The sequence below is a fragment of the Rana temporaria genome, chromosome 4 (genome assembly GCF_905171775.1).
Source record: "Rana temporaria chromosome 4, aRanTem1.1, whole genome shotgun sequence".
Classification (NCBI taxonomy): domain Eukaryota; kingdom Metazoa; phylum Chordata; class Amphibia; order Anura; family Ranidae; genus Rana; species Rana temporaria.
In genome coordinates this window covers 101,701,971-101,724,911 of record NC_053492.1, presented here as the reverse complement: position 1 = coordinate 101,724,911, position 22,941 = coordinate 101,701,971, and the positions used below count along the sequence as shown (strand labels likewise).

At 42.8% G+C, this 22,941-nt stretch overlaps 1 protein-coding gene across 2 annotated transcripts in view; it reads right to left on the bottom strand.

Annotated features, from left to right (window-relative positions):
• Positions 1–22,941, bottom strand: part of UGGT1 (UDP-glucose glycoprotein glucosyltransferase 1) — a 148,004-nt gene that overhangs the window by 14,650 nt on the left and 110,413 nt on the right. For both annotated transcript variants that reach the window (XM_040348685.1, XM_040348686.1), the window contains 5 exons: positions 22,796–22,881; positions 21,577–21,661; positions 15,908–15,996; positions 9,202–9,306; positions 2,639–2,723 (listed from right to left, as the gene is read on the bottom strand). In XM_040348685.1, the coding sequence (XP_040204619.1) occupies positions 2,639–2,723; positions 9,202–9,306; positions 15,908–15,996; positions 21,577–21,661; positions 22,796–22,881 (450 nt within the window). The remainder of the gene's footprint in view (positions 1–2,638; positions 2,724–9,201; positions 9,307–15,907; positions 15,997–21,576; positions 21,662–22,795; positions 22,882–22,941) is intronic.

Genomic DNA, 22,941 nt, shown 5'->3' with positions numbered 1-22,941 from the left:
GAGGAGCGGAAAAGAACCCTGCATGTCACATGACTGGATAGAAGACTTCTGAGAAATGATAAGTATACTAAAGATCAGGTGGGAGGCTGGAACTTGGGTTTAAGGGTGGATTCACACCTATGCAAATTTGCATGACAGGATATTGTGAGCGGCTCTCTATAGAGCCGATTCACAGATCTCTGTTGCGGCTTGAACAGGTATGCTCTGCGCCTTTGGCTTCGTTTCAGGCAAAAGTTTGGCCCCAATTCATCCCTGAAACGGAGAACAGGGACACACCAGACCCCTGCTAAGAGCCGCATCGGTATTAGGTATGAACCCAGCCTAAGAGAGTCAGTATGACCAAACAATCCTTTTAGTTATGGATGGGTGCGGCTGGAGTAACTTGTTCTCTGAAATTGAAACATTTGCCATCTGGGCCATTTCAAACACTTTGCTCCTACATATAAAAATCTACTTTTATTTTGCTAGAAAATTACTTGGAACCCACAAACATACATACATACATATATATATATATATATATACACACACACACACACACACACCGTATATATTTATTTTTTAGCAGAGACCCAATAGAAAAAAAATGGTGGGTATTTTTATGTCACACAGTATTTGCGCAACTATTTTTGGAAAACAAAAAAAACCACTAAAGTTAGCTCAATTTGTTTTCATAATGTGAAAGATGGTGTTACACCGAGTAAATAAATACCCAACATGTCACACTTTAAAATTGCATCTGCCTGTGCAATGGTGGCAAACTACAGTGCTTAAAATTCTCCATAGGCGAAGCTTTAAACAATTTTATAGGTTACCAGTTTAGAGTTGCACAGGAGGTCTGGTGCTAGAATTATTGCTTGCACTCTGGCGTTCGCGACAATAGCTCACGTGTGATTCGATCGCCGTTTACATATGCGAGCGGGAGTAACGTATGCATTCGCATTTGCACGTAAGCATGGTGGGACGGGAGCGCCTTAAATTAAATTATTTTTACAAAAATATATATTTTTTTTACAACATCCCTTGTGATAGCATGGGCTGTGATAGGTCCTCTTTATGGAGAGATTTGGGGTCTATTAGACCCCAAATCTCTCTTCTGGCCTTCCATGTAACCGATCAGACACAGATCAGTTTGATCGGCTACTTACCTGGCTGTTGGTGGCCAGGTAAACAAAGGGGCGGAACCAGAAGTGGCAAACTGCTTGTCCTAACGGGTTTCCAAAGTTACAAAGAGAGGGGAATGACGTCAATTCCTCTCTCTCTGCACAGGGCAGCCATCCCACCCCCCTCCCGCCATCTCTCCGGTCCCATCATGAGATCTTCTTCCACCACGGCAGAAGTGATCGAGTGGCTAATTAGCCATTCAGATCACTCCTGCCTTGAAGAGAATTGCCGATTAAAAAGATTGATACCAGGATGATGCCTGTAGGTGCATGCATCACGCCAGTATAACCACTGAAACGGGAGGACGTCCATGTATGCCCCGCTGGTGGGAAATGGTTAAACTAAGAATTCAGCTTGGTACAAACCATAAAGCAAATGTAAAGGTAAATAGTTTATTACAATAAACATGTAATACTTACCTGCTCTGTGCAATGGTATCGGGAGCACACCTGCAGACTCGATTGCTGTGTCCATAGACACACACAGCAAGGTTTGGCCCCACCCCTGCTCCCCCTCACAGGATTTGATTGACAGCAGTAAGAGCCAATGGGGTTAATTCACAAAAACTGAAGTATGCAAAATCTGGTGCAACTGTGCATGGTAGCCAATCAGCTTTTAACATCAGCTTGTTTAATTAAGCATTTAACAAAAAAAAACAAAACACAGAAGCTGACTGGTTTCTTTGCAGATTTTGCACTCTCCAGTTTTAATAAATCAACCCCAATGGCTCCTGCTGCTCCCTCTCTGCTTGTGAGGCGAGGAAACAGACCAACACCACTGCAGACGGGCACAACACTGGATCAAGCTATAGGGAAGTGAAGTGGCAATATAATTACATTTTCAACCTTAAAGCGGGAGTTCACCCTAAAAAAAAATTTAACATTAGATTGATGCTCATTTTGTCAAGGGGAATCGGGTAGTATTTTTAAAATCGAAGCCGTACTTACCGTTTTAGAGATACATCTTCGCTGCCGCTTCCGGGTATGGTCTTCGGGACTGGGCGTTCCTATTTGATTGACAGTCTTCCGACAGGCTTCCGACGGTCGCATCTATCGCGTCACGAGTAGCGGAAAGAAGCTACTTTCGAAAAATCGTGACGCGATGGATGCGACCGTCGGAAGCCTGTCAATCAAATAGGAGCGCCCAGTCCCGCAGCCCATACCTGGAAGCGGCAGCGAAGATTTATCTCTAAAACGGTAAGTACGGCTTTGATTTTAAAAATACTACCCGATTCCCCTTGACAAAATGAGCATGAATCTAATGTTAAAAATTTTCATTTCCGGGTGAACCTCCACTTTAATGAAAGGAATGCATTAAAGTGTTACTAAACACAATCTATTGTGAGAGGTTACATTTATTTATACATAACCTGCATTTACATCCTGAAACTTGAACTAGATGCTTATTTAGCTCTAAGCAGCTGGTTAAAAACATTAACAAAAATCTCAAACATCATAGAATAAAAAGTACAAACCTTAAACGTAGGAGATAAATAATTTTTCAAAAACCAAAACTTCACTGGCGTCTGTGTGTTTTTCAGTACAGATAACATCATTATTCTGCGGGAAAGAAACAGGAATTTGGGTGCTTCAAGTCAATTCTATGATATTTTTTATTTAATCATCTTTGTAAGAAGGTACCAGGGCATAAGTACTAAGCAGTCCTTCATTGTGGAAAGAATGCAAAGTGGAAGTTCACAGTAAAGCACAACTCCAGGATGAATTTTAAACATTTTGGCATTTGATGAAGTTGGACTTCAAGCAGAAACAGGTCTGCTTCTTACAGCAATAAAAGTCTGTATATTTAAGGCTCTGTATTTCCTAAAAGAATAAAGGGATTTTTAATACAGCTTACCTGTAAAATCCTTTTCTTGGAGTACATCACGGGACACAGAGCAGCATATTCATTACTATGTGGGTTATATGGAGTACCTTCAGGTGATGGACACTGGCAATCTCAAACAGGAAATGCCCCTCCCTATATAACCCCCTCCCATAGGAGGAGTACCTCAGTTTTGTAGCAAGCAGTATGCCTCCCAAAATGGTCCCCAAAAGAGGGGTGGGAGCTCTGTGTCCCGTGATGTACTCCAAGAAAAGGATTTTACAGGTAAGCTGTATTAAAAATCCCTTTTTCTTTCTCGTACATCACGGGACACAGAGCAGCATATTCATTACTATGTGGGATGTCCCAAAGCAATGCTTACAATGAGGGGAGGGAGAACATCTCCAAGACAAAAGGATTTAATTTAGAGATATACTCAAATCATAATAAATCCAACTTAGTTGAGAAAAATCATTTTAAATATTAAATTTAACTCAAAAGGGAGCCCCCGGAATCCGAGGGTCTCAAACTGCAGCCTGCAGTACTGCCTGCCCAAAGGCTGTATCAGTATTCCTTCTTACGTCCAACTGGTAAAATTTTGGAAACGTGTGGACAGAAGACCAGGTTGCCGCCTTGCAAACTTGAGCCATAGAGATCTGGTGGTGTGTTGCCCAGGAAGCGCCCATGGCCCTAGTAGAATGAGCCTTTAATGATAACGGAGGAGGCAACCCTTTCAAGCCGTAAGCCTGAGTGATTAACTGCTTAATCCATCTTGAGATGGTGGACTTTGCAGCTGCCTGCCCCTTCTTGGGCCCACCCGGTAAAATGAACAACACATCTGTTTTCCGGATCTTCTCTGTAGCTTTAAGATAGGCCTTCATGGCCCTGACAATATCCAAGGTATGCAGCAACCCTTCCTTTCTGGAAGTAGGTTTTGGAAAGAAGGATGGTAATACCAAATCCTGGTTTAGATGAAAACTGGATATAACCTTTGGTAGGAAGGAAGGATGAGGGCGGAGAACGACCTTGTCCTTATGCAAAATAAGATATGGTTCCTTGCAAAATAAGATATGGTTCCTTACAGGATAAGGCGGCCAGTTCCGACACTCTTCTGGCGGAAACCATGGCGACCAAAAATACTAACTTCCTTGTCAGTAGAACCAAAGGAATTTCAGCCAACGGCTCAAAAGGTTGTTTCTGTAAACTTGACAGAACAAGATTTAAATCCCACGGACAAAGCGGGGATTTAACTGGAGGATTAATACGCAAGACCCCTTGAATGAAGGTCTTAACTAGCGAGTGGGTGGCCAGCGGCCGCTGAAACCACACTGACAAAGCCGAAATCTGTCCTTTGATTGTGCTTAATGCCAGTCCTTTATCCACTCCTAGCTGGAGAAAACTTAATACTCTATCGATGGTAAATTTGCGAGAAAGCCATCGCTTGGACTCACACCAGACTACATAGGCCTTCCAGACCCTGTAATAAATCACCCTAGAAACCGGTTTCCTGGCTCTGATTAGGGTAGAGATTACTTTCTGAGACAGACCTCTACCCCTGAGAATCAGGGATTCAGCTTCCAGGCCGTCAAATTTAGATGCCGTAAGGCAGGGTGGAGGATCGGACCTTGCGATAGCAGGTCTGGCCGTAGAGGAAGAGTCCAAGGGTCTCCCACTACCATCTTTAGGATTAGTGAATACCATGCCCTTCTGGGCCATGCTGGAGCTACCAGGATGACTGGTATGTGCTCCACCCTGATCCTGCGCAGCAGGCGGGGTAGTAACTGGATCGGGGGAAAAGCATAAAGAAGTTTGAACTGATGCCAAGGGTAAACCAGCGCATCGGTTCCGCAGGCCATCGGATCCCTTGAGCGGGATATGAACCTGTCTAGCTTCTTGTTGAGTCTCGATGCCATGACATCCACGTCCGGCACTCCCCATCTTTGGCAGAGTGCTTGAAAGATTTGTGGATGTAGAGACCATTCCCCCGGCAACAGAGTCTGGCGACTTAAGAAGTCCGCCTGAAGATTGTCCACTCCTGGAATGAATATTGCCGATATGCAGGGCACATGAGCCTCTGCCCATAGGAGAATCAAGCTCACCTCTCTCTGAGCGGCTTGACTCTTGGTTCCCCCTTGGTGATTTATGTATGCCACGGCCGTGGCATTGTCTGATTGAATTCTCACCGGGAACCCCTGCAATTTGGACGTCCAAGCCCTGAGGGCTAGTCGAGCAGCTCTGAGCTCCAAGATGTTGATGGGCAACTGCCTCTCTGGCTTTGCCCAAGTACCTTGGCGAGTGCAACCATCCAAAATTGCTCCCCAGCCCGTCAGGCTGGCGTCTGTGGTTACTATCTTCCAAGCCACTGGGCTGAAAGACTTCCCCTTCACTAGATTCTGAGGGTCTAACCACCAACACAGACTTTGTCGGACTCTTGATGAGAGCGGCAAAGGGATATCCAAGGCCTGTGGCCTCCTGCTCCATGCTGACAGGATGGCTGCCTGCAGGATGCGAGTGTGGCTCTGGGCGTACGGTACCGCCTCGAATGTGGCCACCATCTTGCCTAGTAACCGCATACATAGGCGAATAGTTGGTTCCCTTTTGCTTAGAACCAGTAGGATTAATTCCTTGATGGCTTTGACCTTCATCAGAGGTAGAAACACTCTTTGTTGTTCTGTGTCTAACCTCATGCCGAGATATTCCAACTGCCTTGTGGGCTGGAATGCTGACTTGTCTTGATTTAGGACCCAGCCGAACCTCTCGAGGTATTGGACCGTGAGGGCCACTGCTCGTTCCAAGCCAGGAGACGAGTGATCTATGACTAGGAGGTCGTCCAGGTACGCTAGGATCGTGACCCCTTGGATCCTTAGCTTGGCTAGGATTGGGGCTAGGACCTTCGTGAACAGCCGGGGGGCCGTAGCCAACCCGAAGGGAAGCGCCACGAACTGGAAATGACGCGAAGCCACCATAAAGCGTAGATATCTTTGATGTGGCTGATAAATTGGGACATGAAGGTAGGCATCCTTTATGTCTATGGAAGCCATGAAGTCGTCCTTTTGGAGTGTGGCAGCTGCTGACCGCACGGATTCCATCCGAAATGAGCGGACCTTTAGGTATGCATTTACCATCTTTAGGTCCAAAATTGGCCTGACATCTCCATTGGACTTTGGGACGATGAATAGGTTGGAATAGAAACCCAGCCCTTGTTCTAGGACTGGTACCTCTATTATTACTTCCTGGGAGAGTAGGTGATTTAATGCCGTCATTAATGCGGCTCCCTTCTCCGGATCGTTTGGAATCCTTGACTCCTGGAAATGAGGAGGAGGAAACCTTAGGAAGTCTAATTTGTAGCCCGTGGCCACGGAAGACCGTACCCACTTGTCGGGAATGCTGGCTTCCCAAATCTCTGAAAAGAGACGCAGCCTTCCCCCCACCTTCGTGGGTGGGGGCGTCCCTTCATAAGGTCGGCTTGGGGACTGGCCTTGCTGGTTTGCGAAACCACTGCCTCTTGCCTCTAGCAGCCTGGCCCTGCGATCTGCTATTGAAGTTAAAGTTTGATCTTGCAGGAGGCCGTCGATACTGTTTGGCATTAGAGGGCCCCTGCCCAGGGGAGTGCTGTCGTTTAAACGCAGGCCCCTGAAACTTCTTCTTGGTTGGCAAAAGAGTACTTTTGCCGCTTGAAATAGTCTGAATGTATTTATCCAGGTCTTCTCCGAAGAGTCATCCTCCATGGAAGGGAAACCCTACCAGGAGCTTCTTGCATGGGGGCTCTGCCTCCCAGCTCTTTAACCATAAGAGTCTTCTCATATGGATAAGGGATAACGATAAACGTGACGCTTGCTGGATAGAATCCTTAATCGCATCTACCGTAAAGCGTATGGCCCTAGGGACATCCGAAAATTCTTCTGCCTGCTGGGCAGGAATAAGTTTAAGCATCTGCTTAGCTTGATCCGATAATGCTTGTGCAACCCCAATCGCAGCCACAGCTGGCTGCACTACTGCCCCTGCAGTAGTGAAGGAGTTTTTAAGTAGTGCTTCCAAGCGTTTATCAACCGGATCCTTGAACACCTGTATGTTTTCTACAGGGCATGTTAAAGACTTGTTAACACATGAGATGGCTGCGTCCACCGAAGGGGTTGCCCATCTCTTGGAAAATTTATCTTCCATAGGATACAAGGCAGAGAATCTTTTAGGTGGTAAAAAGACTCTGTCTGGTTTGATCCAATCTTGGAACAAAACTTCCTCTAGCAGAGGATGGATCGGAAAAACTGCGTTGTTTTGAGGTGCCCTTAGTGAGCCCAAAGCTGAAACAGTCGATACCTGGAGATCTGGTGTTGGCAAGTTGAAAGCACTATGGACCAAGTCCGTTAAGGCTTGAACCCAACAGCTCTCCTTTTGGGAGACTGCCCCAGACTCCTCTGTATCCGAATCCTCGATCCCCGAACCTGCTTGGTCCTTGTCCAAGAGGTTTTCCAATTCTCCTACGGAAAGGACCTCCTCCTCAGAGGGTCCATGCTCGGGCGACGGAGATCTATTCCGTTTCTTGCCCCGCAGAGCCATGGTTATCATCTTTTCCATTCTTTTTTCCATCTCCTTTAATGAGGTGGACAATACCTCGTCCGTGACCATCCTAGGGTTGGACTGACCCGAGCCAGCTCCAGCCCCAGATCCCGATGGCCCCAAGGCTCCCTCTCGGGAAAGCAGCGGCATAATTTTTTCCGAGACCTCAGATTCTCTGGGGGAATCCCCACCTCTTGTACCCTCTGACCCGGATGCCATGGTACAATACCGAGGTACGCCCGCTAACTTGTCGGTGTTTGGAACTATAACAATTATTGTCCAAAAACCCGTTTGGGGGAAAAAATGCCTTCTCTCCCTTTGATGGATTTTCTCTTTTTTTTTTTTTTTTAAACCCAAGAAAGAAAAAACATTCTGTCCCCCTTAGTAGTATTGCCAAAAAACTGCCGAGATAGAAAAGAACAGCCTATTTCTAGGCTAGACAGTCTTATGAAGACTGTAATATCTTTTTTGGCCACTGTTTCAATACTACTAGGGAGGTCACCTCTTATGGGGAAATAACACATAAAGCCATCCTATCATTAAGATATGTGACTTACTTTGCCAGATGCAGCGCATAACTTTAGGCATGTCCCCTGTGACCCCCCAGAAAAACCTGCTAAGAACCAAGTTCCGCAAGTTTCCCCTCACTTACCTGCTCCATGCCGCAGGACTTTGCCAAGCAAGAGGCCCAATCTTCCCCCATCTCCGTGGGGCTGTCTAGACCTTCAGGCCCTGGGTTCCTATGAAGGATCCACTGTCCTGGGCCCATATAGCACTCTGGCAACAGAAACATTAAGCCCCCAAAGGTTTCTAAGTTCTGGGCCCAGGGTTCAGCTCTCTAAAAAGAGAAGCATTATGGGCTATACCCCAAGGGTTTGGGGTCCGGTTACTGACCACTTTAGCGCTGAGGCCTTTGGACAGAACCGGTTAGCTCACCTAATCCCAAGGATGCGGAGGCAAGCTAAACCATGACCAACACCTAAGACACTGGCGTAAAAACTGAGGTACTCCTCCTATGGGAGGGGGTTATATAGGGAGGGGCATTTCTTGTTTGAGATTGCCAGTGTCCATCACCTGAAGGTACTCCATATAACCCACATAGTAATGAATATGCTGCTCTGTGTCCCGTGATGTACAAGAAAGAAAATGCCTCGTTCACACAACACAAAGTTTTTCCCAAAGGGATTCCTCTCAAGCCTGCCTTGCATACACACGTTCAGGCCAAATACCACCCGTCCAAAGCGCGGTGACGTACAACGGCACTATAAAGGGGAAGTTCCATTTTAAACAGCGCCACCCTTTGGGCTGCTTTTGCTGATCCCCGTGTAAGTAAAAGTTTGCGCTTTTCAGTCTGTTACAGTGTGACGAATGTGCTATCTCCATTACGAACGCTAGTTTTACCAGAACGAGCGCTCCCGTCTCGTACTTGATTCTGAGCATGCACATTTTTTTTCCCCTCAGGAAAGCATACACACGACGGGAAAAAAGTCCACCAGGAAAAAATAAAACATGTTCTCTTTTTTTCACCCGCAGTTTTCTCGTCAGGAAAACTGCGATGGAGCATACACACACGTCCAATTTTCCCGGCCAAAAGCTGTTATGGCAGTTTTCCCAATGGGAGACCCGGTCGTGTGTATGAGGCATAACAGTTTTACTCACCTGAGGAATCGCTCATATAAGTGTCCAGAGGCCACGGAGAAGATGTTAATCACATCTTCTTTATCTTGTTTCACCTCTTCTTGTTTCTGACCTCCAGAAAATCCCCTAGGGAATTACAAAACATACATATGTCTGGTCAGTATTAGGACTCATTTATGGCTTGGATGTACAGTATAATAGGACATTTCTGGCATAACATTTAACAAGGAAGATGCATGACAGATAAAGGGAGTCTTATCATTTTGGGCAATATACTGAACGGTATAAACTTCAGTGTAAACGGAATAAAAGCTTCACTTCTGCACAGATCAACACAGGTTGAATACTAAGGCGCATATAAAACTATTGTGTTCTATGTGCCCCGGTCACACAACACCACAGTGAGGTGCAGTGCAATAAGCTGCATAAAAAAAGAAGAGATGCTGCTGTGCACAGACCTGAATGAAGTGTCATTTTATCTAAACAGTTTAATGCATTGTAAAAACATATTGCACTGCCACAACACAAAGGACAACAGCTGGCAGCATATTAGCATGCGGGCTGGTGTGAATTAATCTTATATAGCTTGTGCCCAGGTATGACAAAGAGTGAAATCAATTGTTTACAGGATAAGTTCACCTTTGGAACATGTTACATGGAGTTACTCTTTAAGATGACCGAGAAGCAAGATGATAGACTGTCCCCTGTGGGACAAGAGATATGGCCAATCTGGTGTCTGCCAGAAGTTTGACAAAGTGCCACATTCTCCTGGGCCAGTTCAGTGCAATGAGGATCACCAGAATGCCCGCTTACTCAACCCTGCAAAGCAAATGAGGAAGTCGTTTTGGCACAGAAAGGTGTAAATCAAGTTGAACTGATCCACGGGGGTCAATAGTCCTTGTAACAAACCTATTAATTTTGTTGTTGAACCTGGATGCCAGATGATCTACATATGGTGTCCCAACCTGTGATAGATGTGTTGAAACACCTTTGCCATTCCCCTGGAACCAGATGCTGACGACAAAGTTTTTTTTTTTTTTTTTTAAACAATTTTTTTTATGCCCGGAATGTGCACTTTGGACTGGGCTGGTACATATTCATTCTAAGGTAGAACAAGGTCTGCTTCCCTTTGAGCTTGGCAACTTTATGTGCCTCAGTTGGTTGATGCAACCCAATACTGGTATTGTCTGACTGAATCCTGATCAAGTGGTTATGTAGGCATGGTCTACAGATCTGACCATACATCTTCTTTCAGGCAGGGCTAGGGTACGGTCTCCCAAGATGCAGACAATGATGCAAACCATCTGGAAAGCTGCTAAATGAAAGCAACAATGGCTATGAGCAATTTTAAATTTTCTAAAAGTATAAGGATGCAAAAAATTAGACAAGACAAATAAAATAAAGAAAAATGTTTGCATTCATATACCGGAGGACACTACAAAAAAGCCAAGGCTTGCTGAGCATGGAAGAGGTTATGTTGGGGTTGTCCTTACAGTTTTATTTGCCAGCGTCCAAGCACCTGAAATTAGCTGCATAGCCCAATTGTCCAAGACGAAGATCCTGTGTACTGTAATGTACTATTAATAAAAGGTGTAAACTCTGTGTATAAACACAATTTATACCTATCGCACTACCGGGTGCTTACTTTAAAATACTAAAACAGTTATTAAATAGGTTTATATGGCGGAACAAAAAAATGCGCATAAGTATGGAGGTGTTAATTAGAGATAAGGAACATGGTGGTTTGGGGGTACCTGATATTTACACATATTATATGGCCATTCACATGGCACGGGTGGTTGATTGGGTCAGAGATAACAAAGAGAAAAGGTGGGTGAGATTAGAAAGTTGTTCAAATAAGTCACTGTTAGGAAAAGAGATTTGGATACCGCCACATTTTAGACAAATAAATCCGCACATGCACAAAATCACATTGGCATCCATGTCTATATGGGATAGGGCACATAAAAAACATAGATGGGGTTATAACTCCCCACTAATCCCTTTATTTGACACAAATTTTTTTGTACCAGGGAAAATGGACCTGTTTGGTAACTGGATTAAAAAACCAGATGCACAATTAAAAGACATATTAAAAGACGGAAAAATTCTTACCTACCAGGAACTAAGTAAAAAAAAAGAATTGTTTGAGTTGAACAGGTGGCGATACTTGCAGCTGACGCATTTTGTAGATTCCTTCCCCTCCCCCCTGAGGTCAGATAGATACTTGCTCCCTTTGGAGCGTTTGTGTTTAGCACCAAAGGAAAGGGGCGCGATCTCCGCAATTTATAAAATATTGATGGGATTGAAAGACCCCGGTTTCCCTCCTTATATTAATAAATGGGAAGAGGAATTGGGAACGGGTAAAACCGAGACAGAGGTCAGGAAAATATTAAAAAAGACGCATACGACTTCATTTAATTGTGCATTGATCGAAATGAACTTTAAGTGTTTAGCACGATGGTATATAACCCCGGCCATAGCACACCGTTATCAAGACGACACCTCCAAATATTGTTGGAGGGGCTGTCTTGAAGTGGGCACTATGTCACATATATGGTGGACCTGCCCAAAAATTAAAACATACTGGAATAATGTATTATTAGTAATTGAGGAGATAACCGGAATTAAAATACCTCCTGATCCATGGGTCTGCTTGTTTCATGGGACAGAAATGTCAACTAAACAGTACATGAGAACCTTACTTCCCCACGTACTAGATGCAGCAAAGAGTCTGATCCCCAAACAATGGAAGGACCCTATGAGCCCGACAGAGAAGAGCTGGTTTTGCAGAATTAATGATATATATTATGCTGAACAACTCAGGTACATGGGAGAGGAAGGAGAAGGCGGATTTAAACGAAAATGGCAGGATTGGGCTAATTTTAAACTTGCACCAAGGTATATAGATAGGATGATATAGTGTAGGAAGGTTAACGGGCAAAGAGTGATTCAATAGGAGACAGAATTCCGGAGATAGGGGAGGGTGGGAGGGTGGGGATAAGGGTTGGGGGTGGCTTGAGGGTGGGATGAGGGTTTGTTCGGCTAGGGGAAACTAATGTATCTATTTATGTATTTAAGTATTTTTTCCTTTCTCTCCTTTTGTATATTTATTGACATATATTTAAAAAAGCACTTTTGCAATAACAAAAAAAAAAAATTTTTCCAACCATGATGCGAACTAAGGAGACTGCGAATTGAACGCAAATTGATTGAGTATCCTGATAGTTCTCTGAGGCGGAAAAAAAAAAAAAAAAAAAAAAACACAATTTATTTGGTGTTATTTGCTGTATTGGATTTTTTGCCAGACATATCGTTTGGTGTTGAGGCCAAATCATTCCATTTTAGTCTTATCTGACCACTTTAAACACACCTCAGATTCTGAGACTATATTGAATTATATGGCCTCAACATCAAACGATACAGTATGTCAGGCGGAGATCCAATACAGCTCACCATCCAAATAACACCTTTCCTACAGTAAAGCATGGAGGTGGTAATGTCCTGTTATGGGGGTGTTTCTCCACAGCAGGTGCTGACAGGATAAAAGAAAAAAATAATGGAAGGAAAATCTGCTGCCCTTTGCCAGAAAGTTTTCAATGGGAAGAAGGTTTACCTTTCAGCATGACAATGACAAAAGAAAAAAGGTGAATGTCCTTGCGGTGCCTAGTTAGAGCCCAGACTTAAACCCCATTGAAAATCTGTGCAATGACTTGAAGACTGTAGTCCACAAACGGCCACAATTAAATTTAACTGAACTTGAACAGTTCTGCAAAGAGTGGGCAAATATTGCAATGTCTAGGGCCCAGATTCTCAAAGGAGATACGACGGCGTATCTCCAGATACGCCGTCGTATCTCTCAGTCTGAGCCGTCGTATCTATGCGCCTGATTCTTAGAACCAGTTACGCATAGATTTGTATTAGATCCGACCGGCGTAAGTCTCTTACGCCGTCGGATCTTAACTGCATATTTACGCTGGCCGCTAGGGGCGTGTACGCTGATTTACGCCTAGAAATATGTAAATCAGCAAGATACGCAAATTCACGAACGTACACCCGGCCGACGCAGTACAGATACGCCGTTTACGTTAGGCTTTTCCCGGCGTAAAGTTACCCCTGCTATATGAGGCGTACCAATGTTAAGTATGGACGTCGTTCCCGCATCGAATTATTGAAAATGTTACGTTGTTTGCGTAAGTCATCCGTGAATGGGGCTGGACGTAATTTACGTTCACGTTGAAACCAATACGTCCTTGCGGCATACTTTGGAGCAATGCACACTGGGATATGTCCACGGACGGCGCATGCGCCGTTCCTAAAAAGCGTCATTTACGTGGGGTCACATAACATTTACATAACACACTCCCACATCTTCCACATTTGAATTAGGCGGGCTTACACCAGCCTATTTACGCTACTCCGCCGCAACTTACGGAGCAAGTGCTTTGAGAATACTGCACTTGCCCGTCTAAGTTGCGGAGGCGTAACGTAAATAGGATACGTTACGCCCGCTCAAAGATACGCCGCTGTACGTGAATCCGGACCAAGATGTGCAAAGTTAGTAGAGACATATCCTAACAGACTAAAGGCTGTAATTAAAGCAAAAAGTGGTTCAACTAAATAATGACATAAGGGGGCCGATCCTTTTTCCAACTCTGTGATTTTGTTTTTGATTTTTTTTTTCTACATTTTTTTCTGATAGGTTGGCGTTACATCTCTCACTTGGATGTTATAAGTTGCACTAGTAAATACAGCTGGACAAAACAAAAACCGTGTCTGTCTTCATTTCAGGATCAAGAGCAACAAAATGTGATTATTTTAAGAGGGGGGGGGGGGGTGGATTATTTTCTATACCCACTCTATGTAACTGGAATGGAAATAAACCATTCACATTTGTGTGGGGTCAAACAAAATTATGTACTTATCATACCAAGGTATATATTGTCACATACGGTACATACTTAGAGCAATGACCACTATAATCAGCATTATTGTTTTCAGAACATCACTTGACTATGACAATCATGGTTCCTTCTCTGTCTAATTACAGGCATCCCAACCTGTGGGCACAATCACTATATAACTGGCATAATGGGATGTGACATTCCTGTATTTAGGAGGCTGGCCACAGAATGTGTAAAATTATAGGAGTATCAAAATTTTTTTTTTTTTGTTTTTTGTTTTTTAGTTTCTAAGCAAAATCAAACTTTTGGCAATTATAATTTCTTTAGCATTTAAAAGGTTATCTAGATGTGATGGGGTAGAACTGATGAACCATTTGTCTGTGATTCATAGAGCTACCACTCAATGGAAACAAACACAATGGCATATTGCATGATTCCCTCTCATACAATGTTTTTTTTTTTTTGTTTTAAAGAACACAGACCACAGGAATACTGTATTGCCTCACAAACTAGCAGGTGGCTGTCTCTATCGCACTTTATATACATCCCCAGAGTGTGTATTTATAATAAAAAAAATATTATTATTATAATTTTTTACAATTTTTTTTTTTACAATTTTATTAAAGGGGTTGTAAAGGTAATAAAAAGTTTCCCTAAATAGCTTCCTTTACCTTAGTGCAGTCCTCCTTCACTTACCTCATCCTTCGATTTTGCTTTTAAATGTCCTTATTTCTTCTGAGAAATCCTCACTTCCTGTTCTTCTGTCTGTAACTAAACACAGTAATGTGAGGCTTTCTCCCTGGTGTGGGGAAAGCCTCTTGAGGGGGGGAGGGGGCGAGCAGGAGTGTCAGGACAGCCACTAACACACAGCTCCTTTCTCTATCTGCAAAGTAGAGAGCGTCCTGACCCTCCTGCTCGCCCCCTCCTCCCTCAAGAGGCTTTCTCCACACCAGGGAGAAAGCCTCACATTACTGTGTGTAGTTTCAGACACAAGAACAGGAAGTGAGGGTTTCTCAGAAGAAATAAGGACATTTAAAAGCAAAATCGAAGGATGAGGTAAGTGAAGGAGGACTGCACTAAGGTAAAGGAAAATATTTAGGGAAACATTTTTTTACCTTTACAGCCCCTTTAAATATTTTTTTTATCAGCCCTGTTGTAGGGTTTTTTGGTGAAATATCAGATTCTTAATATCTCACTTTTGAGACAGACTGAGAACAGAGATTCCCCAGTCCCTTTCTCTGCAGCCGCAATGAACAGGGAAATAATAGGAAGTGCACTGTGCTGTTATGCATGAACACAGTGTGATTGGTAACGGGAATCAAATACTTATTTTGCTGAACTGCAACTCAATTTATAACATTTGTATCATGTTTTTGGATTTTTGGTTGATATTTTGTCTCTATCATTTAAAATACACCTATGATAAAAATTATAGACCCTTCATTTCTTTGTAAGAAGGCAAACTTACAAAATCTGCAGGGGATCAAATAATTATTTTCCCCACTGTACATGATAGCTTAAACGGTAAAACATAAATTGTATTTTTATTAGCTTCAATTGCCTTTTCTGCAGCTGTCATTGAGAATGAGAATAAAACGTTTTACTTATTTTATAATCCACAGTGACCTACATTTCTTGTGAATGAGAAAAAGCACTAAGAACCATGGATTTCACTTACAATAAATGTAGTTTATAGCTAGGAATTCTGATAGACAGAGACCCGTTCTACAGTTTTTTGCTTTGGTATGGCACATTACTGTTATTCCTTTGTAGGGATTGAAAAACTAACAGCAAAGATGATTGCTGGTCCTGCCCTTAATTACCATTTGATGGAATCCCAGAAGCCTGACTCGCTTTCATTAGATCCTTCACTCAGGAGGTCTTCAGTCATCTTGTCTGCCTTCTTCTGAACCTGAAAAAAAAAACAAGAAAAAGTAATGATTAAAAAACAAAACAAATAGAAAACAGCCAACATCTGGTAATGCCTGGGGCCTGTCAAGTACTTTAATCACAGGGAGTACTTTTGGATAAAATAATCCAACACATGGTGAATGTAAGAACTTTGCACAACAATTGAAGCCAAGACATCTTTTCATGAGGAAAACTCTGCTTGGCTCATCTCAAAGATCCATCTTAACCTCCCTGGCAATATGATTATGTCTGATTTTTGATGTTGAAAGCAGTACATTGTTTTGCATGAAAATTTGGCGTTTTATATTGTAGGCCTGTAATTCTTAGGAATAACTCACTTAAATCTGTCCAAACAAGAGTCTAGTAGAGATTCCAGATATGATAAAGTTCAAAACACAAAATCATAAATTATAATATAATAAATAACTATAAATAATAACAACTAATAATAATAATAATAATAATAATCAATTTTATTCAATAAATTGTATTCAATAATATAATCAAATCAAAAACACTTAAATTTGTCCTGACTTTTTCTCAGTTGGTGGGATGTGGTCCATGAAGTGACGACCAGTGTTGACAACGCCAGCAGCAGGACGTCCAGCTCCATTCACAGCCATTGGTGTTTGGTGGTTCATGAAGATCATATTGGCAACTTTCCAAATAAAGTCAGAATGGATCATAGGCTTGTCACTTTTTTTTTTGTTGTAGAATGGAGGCATTCCACAAGCATTGCTCAAGAAGATACCTGAAGATCTTGTAATACGTTTGCTGTTTCTGCATTGGTGGATAGAATGTCATTGCTTGGTCGGCTCTGTCAACACCTGCCATGGTGTTATTGTAGTCTATTAGCTAGATTCACATACCTGTGCCTAACGTTAGGCAGGCGTAGCGTATCTCATATTAGTCTACGCCGTAAGTTAGAGAGGCAAGTGCTGTATTCACAAAGCACTTGCGTCCTAAGTTACGGCGGCGTAGCGTAAATCGTCCGGCGTAAGCGCGCCTAATTGAAATTGTGAAGAGGTGGGCGTGTTTTATGCTAATGAATCGTGACCCGACGTGATTGACGTTTTGAACGAACGGCGCATGCGCCGTCCGTGGACGTATCCCAGTGCACATGCGTCGAATAGAATGCCTAAGATACGTCGAACACTGCCTACGACGTGAACGTAACTTACGCACAGCCCTATTCGCGTACGACTTACGCAAAAGACGTAAAAAGATACGCTTGTTCCGACGTCCATACTTTGCATGGGCTGCCACACCTAGAGACCAGCTATATCTTTACGCCGGCGTATGTCTTAGGTAAACGGCATAACTAATTGCGACGGGCGTACGTACGTTCGTGAATCGGCGTATCTTGCCCATTTGCATATTCAACGCGGAAAACTACGAAAGCGCCACCTAGCGGCCAGCGTAAATATGCACCCTAAGATACGACTGCGTAGAAGACTTACGCCGCTCGTATCTTAGCCTAATTTAAGCGTATCTGGTTTCCAGAATACGCTTAAATTTACGATGGCGCAGATTCAGAGTTACGACAGCGTATCTACGGATACGCTGACGTAACTCTTTGTGAATCTGCCTAATTCACTACTTGTGGCTTCATGATTTCTTTCCCACCTTTTGTGCGTACCATAACAGCGGAGGTATAATGGACTGGTATTACTCATTAGGCACACATCTTTTTTTGTCACGCCATCGCAGTGCCATCGTTTTGCCTTTCTGTCAGACAACCATTTTTCCAGACTTGAGCTTCTTATTGCCAAACATTGGCAGCATGTTGCGCCAGTTAGCCCCAATGGTCCCATAGGCATTTGTTCTATTCTGCAAAATAAACTCATAAAGTGATGTGAAAATGTTGTCGGTTGTTAGGCAATAGCTCTGATTTAGCAATGGCTCAATCAGTGAAATGGAAAATGTTGCCATTCCATAGTTTCTGTATTTTGGGTTGAATTTTGTTCCTTTCCCAGTGTATAGGACAGAATTCCAAATGTAGCCAGTTGATGATTCGCATAGCATGAAGGATTTTACACAAAATCGTGCTTTTCTTGATGTCATGTATTGTATCCAGCTAAGCCTTCCCTTGTAGGCCATTAGGCTTTCATCTATGCTAATATCTCCATCTGGCACATAGCTTTGTTGGAAATTCGTCAGAATCACTTGATATACTTCCCAAATTCTCTTGAGTTTTGGAGCTGGAGGAGTAGTTTCATCAAATTGTCCGTTGTTTTCAAAGTGCAAATACTTCATTACCAGGGAAAATGTGTACTCTGACATGACCGTTCCAAAGAATGGAGTGGAAAGTAATTTGTTAGTTGTCCAATACCACTTCTGCAGGGGTTTCCCCACCACTCCCTGAAGTATTATTAGGCCCAGAAATTTCCAAATGTCATCTTTGGTCACTGGTTCCCACTTTCTACTTCTTGAAAACTTCTGATGCATAGTAGTTTGTTGCTCTTGGTACTGGTTTGTCTCAGTAACTATTTTTTCAAAAACCTCATTGGTCAGAAATAGTTGTAGGTATGCCAAGGGGTTGTCATCTTCAACGTCCATTTTCATACCAGGTGCTCCAGTAAATGGGAATCTTGGGGGCAGTTAATAGAGCACCAAGTCCTCACATCACTAAGCTTAGTGGCAGGATCGTCGCAAGAAACCACTTTCTGTGTCCGATGACAAATTTCCCCACGAATCACTATCACTCAATTCTGCAAGTGATTCTGTATCGCTATTTTCAAGCAGGTCATAAACCGCTTTTGATGTAGAGGCATGCTTTTTAGATGCCATGGATGTTCTCCAGTTTCCAGGCAGAAAGTACAGAAAAACTGCAGGCAGGGCACTGGGGACAAACTGAGGTCACATGATTTGATACAGTAATGTAATTCAATAGGATTACAATGTATTAAATGTGTCTTGTGTTTAATACATTTTGATATTGCTGCAAGTTCCGCCCCCTGTGTTTCAGCGCTCACAGGGAACGGAGGCCAGGACACACAGAGCATCAGGAGGAAGATTCGGACACCGAACACAGTGGGAGTACATCGCAGGATTGTGGGGACAAGGTAAGTAACCTCTTCCAGGATCCTGCGATGCAATCCTGAGCGTGGCTCGGGGTTACCGCTAATGGTATTGAAATTTCACCCTGAACCACACTCCGGAATAACGCCCAAGGAGGTTAAAGTAAACCTAGGGCCCATATTAAAGTGTAAGACTGGTTGTTTCAGCAAATGAACACTCAGTAAAATTGAAGAAGACCCCAGAAGCTTTAAAATCCGAGGTGCTGTGTTATATACAAAGTGACATCAGCTTCTGACATAATGCTTGGGCCTGCCCGCTCCTTCCTTCCGGACATCACTGCCTCTCAGGGAGGCTTTCCATGAGAGCTCTAGAACAGTATGGCAACATATGCAGCAAGCGCAACCTCACAATCTGAAGTTACTATCTGCATAATAGAGTATATCTGCAGACACCTCTGAGTACTGGCCTTTTAGCCCTCTTTTAATTTAAAGAAGTATGGCCAAAGCTTTTTTTGACTATACTGCCCCTGTGGGTCACCGGAGTGCACTTAGTTCTGCACTCCTGTAAAAGTTTTCAGCTGACAGAGGGCTAAAGTCAGCTGAGATCACATAGTTGGTCCAGAAGCCTGGACCGACAGCTGGCTCAGCCTCTTAGTGAGCTGCTGAGAGCCTGAGTCAGTCACTCCCATCCCCTCCACATCCCAGTGAGCACTGGAGGGGCAGAGCAAAAAGTCAGTGACTGACAGTCACCAGTTCTCTGCAGGCTGAGGACCAAAAGCTGAGAGATCAGCAGTGTTTGATCGCTCAGTTTCCAGTCTTAGAGGCAGCGGGGGACAGCTGCAACTGGAATCAGTGCTGCAGCCATCTAGGCGAGTATGAATTTTTTTTCTGTGTGATTCCCACACTGCTCTTTTAATCTGAGCCTGTGCATTATGCATGCAGGACAAAAAACAGGCTTCCTTTAAACGTAGACTTCTGCAGACAAGCGGACTGATCAAGTCCATCTCTCCTTTTTTCAGGCAGATCCTGTCGGACCCTCCATTATCCTCTTTGCAGCGGGGGATGTAAATAGCTATGTGTCTTTCTACACCCACGACATCCAATCCGATCCACTAAAAACAGATGGATGGGGATCGGGTGGCAGTCGAGTGTAAAAGAACAGGCAGTCCTATTACATCCGATACCCATGGAGGGAGAGAATGGACTGTATCTGTGTATACTCCGCATAAGTGGAAAGGACACAGACCAGCCATCTGCCTGTTAAGTAGGGATCAGCAGACAGATTCCCCGCTGAGCATGCAGGCCTTACACAAAACACCACATTTACCATAACACTATGACACATTTAAATTATGGAGACAATCTTTGAGAGGATATATAAGAGACTGCAACTGTTTGTGGATTTGGATTCATAAGAACATTTTTAGCTTTATATTTTTGTTTTAAGCATGTCTATTTATGGGGCAATGGGCTTTCACTGTTTTACAGATGGATAATAAAATAGGGCTGGACATTGTAAAAGTTTGTTACAGCAATAATAACTGTCCTTCATTGTGTTCTACCTTAAGCTATCAGAGATTACAGTTACAGTATATGCCAGGCATTGTGACACTTATCATAACATGGCTACAGAAAAATCTGGATTGAAGCATGCATGCTTGATTTTCAGACAATAAAAGCAAGGTGCATTATATTATAAGGGTGCATTTACACCTGTGAATGCACCCTCACTCCAATTAGATGTGACAACCCCAGCAGGGGTTCCCAGGATTAGCTGCAGGAGGCAGCCACATTGAAAGCAATAGGAGGCTACCAGATTTTGAGTTGGTTACTATCACTGGACGGGAAACCAACCCGTTGGAAATATCACTTTCATTAAGCTACCTTGATTTTCAATAAATTGTTGCTGTGGAAATCTTCTGTGTCTTTTGATGGTGTTTTAGGCTATTTTTACATTTATAAATGTATGAAAAAGCATGTTGTTTGGGGTTAGTGGCTCTAGAAGAAGTAATTACACCATTATCTCTATTAAAAGAGGAACACTTATCACGGTACAAAAGAACACATTACAGCAAGCTGCAAGATCTAGGTAGATTGCAAAAATGTAACGTGTTGTATTCTTTGTTTTCAAACCTCCTCTTTAATAGGATGCATTTTATTTAGTTATTCCTACAACGCGCATGGATCAGTAACCTTTACAATCCAGTACCCACCATGCTTCCATTACACCCAGACACACAAAACCAAAAAGAAAATAAAGGAGCAAACAGATTTCTGTAACACATGTGCTATTTTTGTCCATAACATCTAGAACAGGGGTGTCAAACTGGCGGCCCTCCAGCTGTTCCGAAACTACAAGTCCCATCATGCCTCTGCCTGTGAGAGGCATGTTTGTAACCGTTAGCCTTGCAATGCCTCATGGGACTTGTAGTTTTGCAACAGCTGGAGGGCCGCCAGTTTGACACCCCTGATCTAGAAACATAAATACCTGCAAAAAATAGTAACAGCACCACTGGCAGGTACATAGGTAAACTACAAGAGGGCACACACTCACACATTACCTTTACTTTGATGGTTTTGCTCCTGAAATCATCAAGAACTATGATCACGTCTTTATCCTCTGGAGAAGAGTCTGTGCCATCATGACTACAATTGAGAGAGATAACAAAATAACAACAGTCATTCTACATTCATTTAAACATTAAACATATATTCACTTTTATACAGAGCATTATTTTTTTATTTTTTTTGTTTACAAACTTTTATTGCAAAAGATAGAGAGCGGTACATAGTTGGATATATATAAAAATACAGCATAATTATAAAAGATGTGGTAAGTTCTTATCAGAAACAGATATATAATATGACACAGCAAAGCAAATGGGGTTAACAGGCTTTTCTTAGAGATGGGAAAAAACCATGGAGGATCTTGAAAGAATATTGAGGGAGGCCATGTTAAAAGGAATGTGGTATAATAAAGAAATTAGTTTGTATTAAAAAAGAGAGGTGAATATTCAGACCAGGGGGACCATTTATTGTTGAAAATGTGCATGGTGTTTTGTAGCGTATGGGAGATTTTTTCCATCAAATTTATCTCGTTAATCCTGTGTTTGAGTGGATTTAGGAGTATTATTGGAGATTTCCATTGAGACGCAATCAGCCAGTGTATGGCTACACATATTGTATGAATGAGTCTCATATGGCATGTGGAAAGGTCTGTGATGGGGGAGAAAAGTAAACAGTTATGTATTGTAAGGGTGATTGGTTTTTCTGAAATTTTAGATGCAAAACTTTCAAGCTGTAACCAAACATTCTTGACCTTATCGCAAGACCAGAAAATGTGGGGGAAAGAACCCGAATCATCGCATCCTCTAAAGCATGAGGAGGAGATTGAGGGAAAAATGGCGTGGAGTTTGGTCGGGGTATAATACCATCTGATAAACACTTTTAGGGCTGTTTCCTTGATTGCAATTGATTTGGTGCATTTGTGTAAGTTGGTTATACAGTTGTCCCAGTTTACTGGGGAGTACGTAAAGTTAAGGTCTTGTTCCCATTTTAGCATATATGATAATTTATTGGGCTCTGTGTTGTTAGACATGATGAAATAAAGTTCTGAGATGAAACCTTTCATCCTGGTGGAATCGCGACAGAGTTTTTCAAAATGAGAGGGGGATTGGGTGTTTGTGGTTTTTGAAGTGAGTTTCGAAAAATACAGAGCATTATTTTAAACCTGAGCTAATGCAATTATAAAAACCCTCACAGATGTTATAACAATCGTACCTGTAAATACTATATATATCCTCGGAACGGCCTTTCCTGAGACGAAGAATCCATGCTCCAGGGTTAGCTTTTAACTGGAAATACCCCTGTAAAAAAAATACAGTTTTCACTTCATACACAGGAGGGTCAATAAATAGCGCAATTCA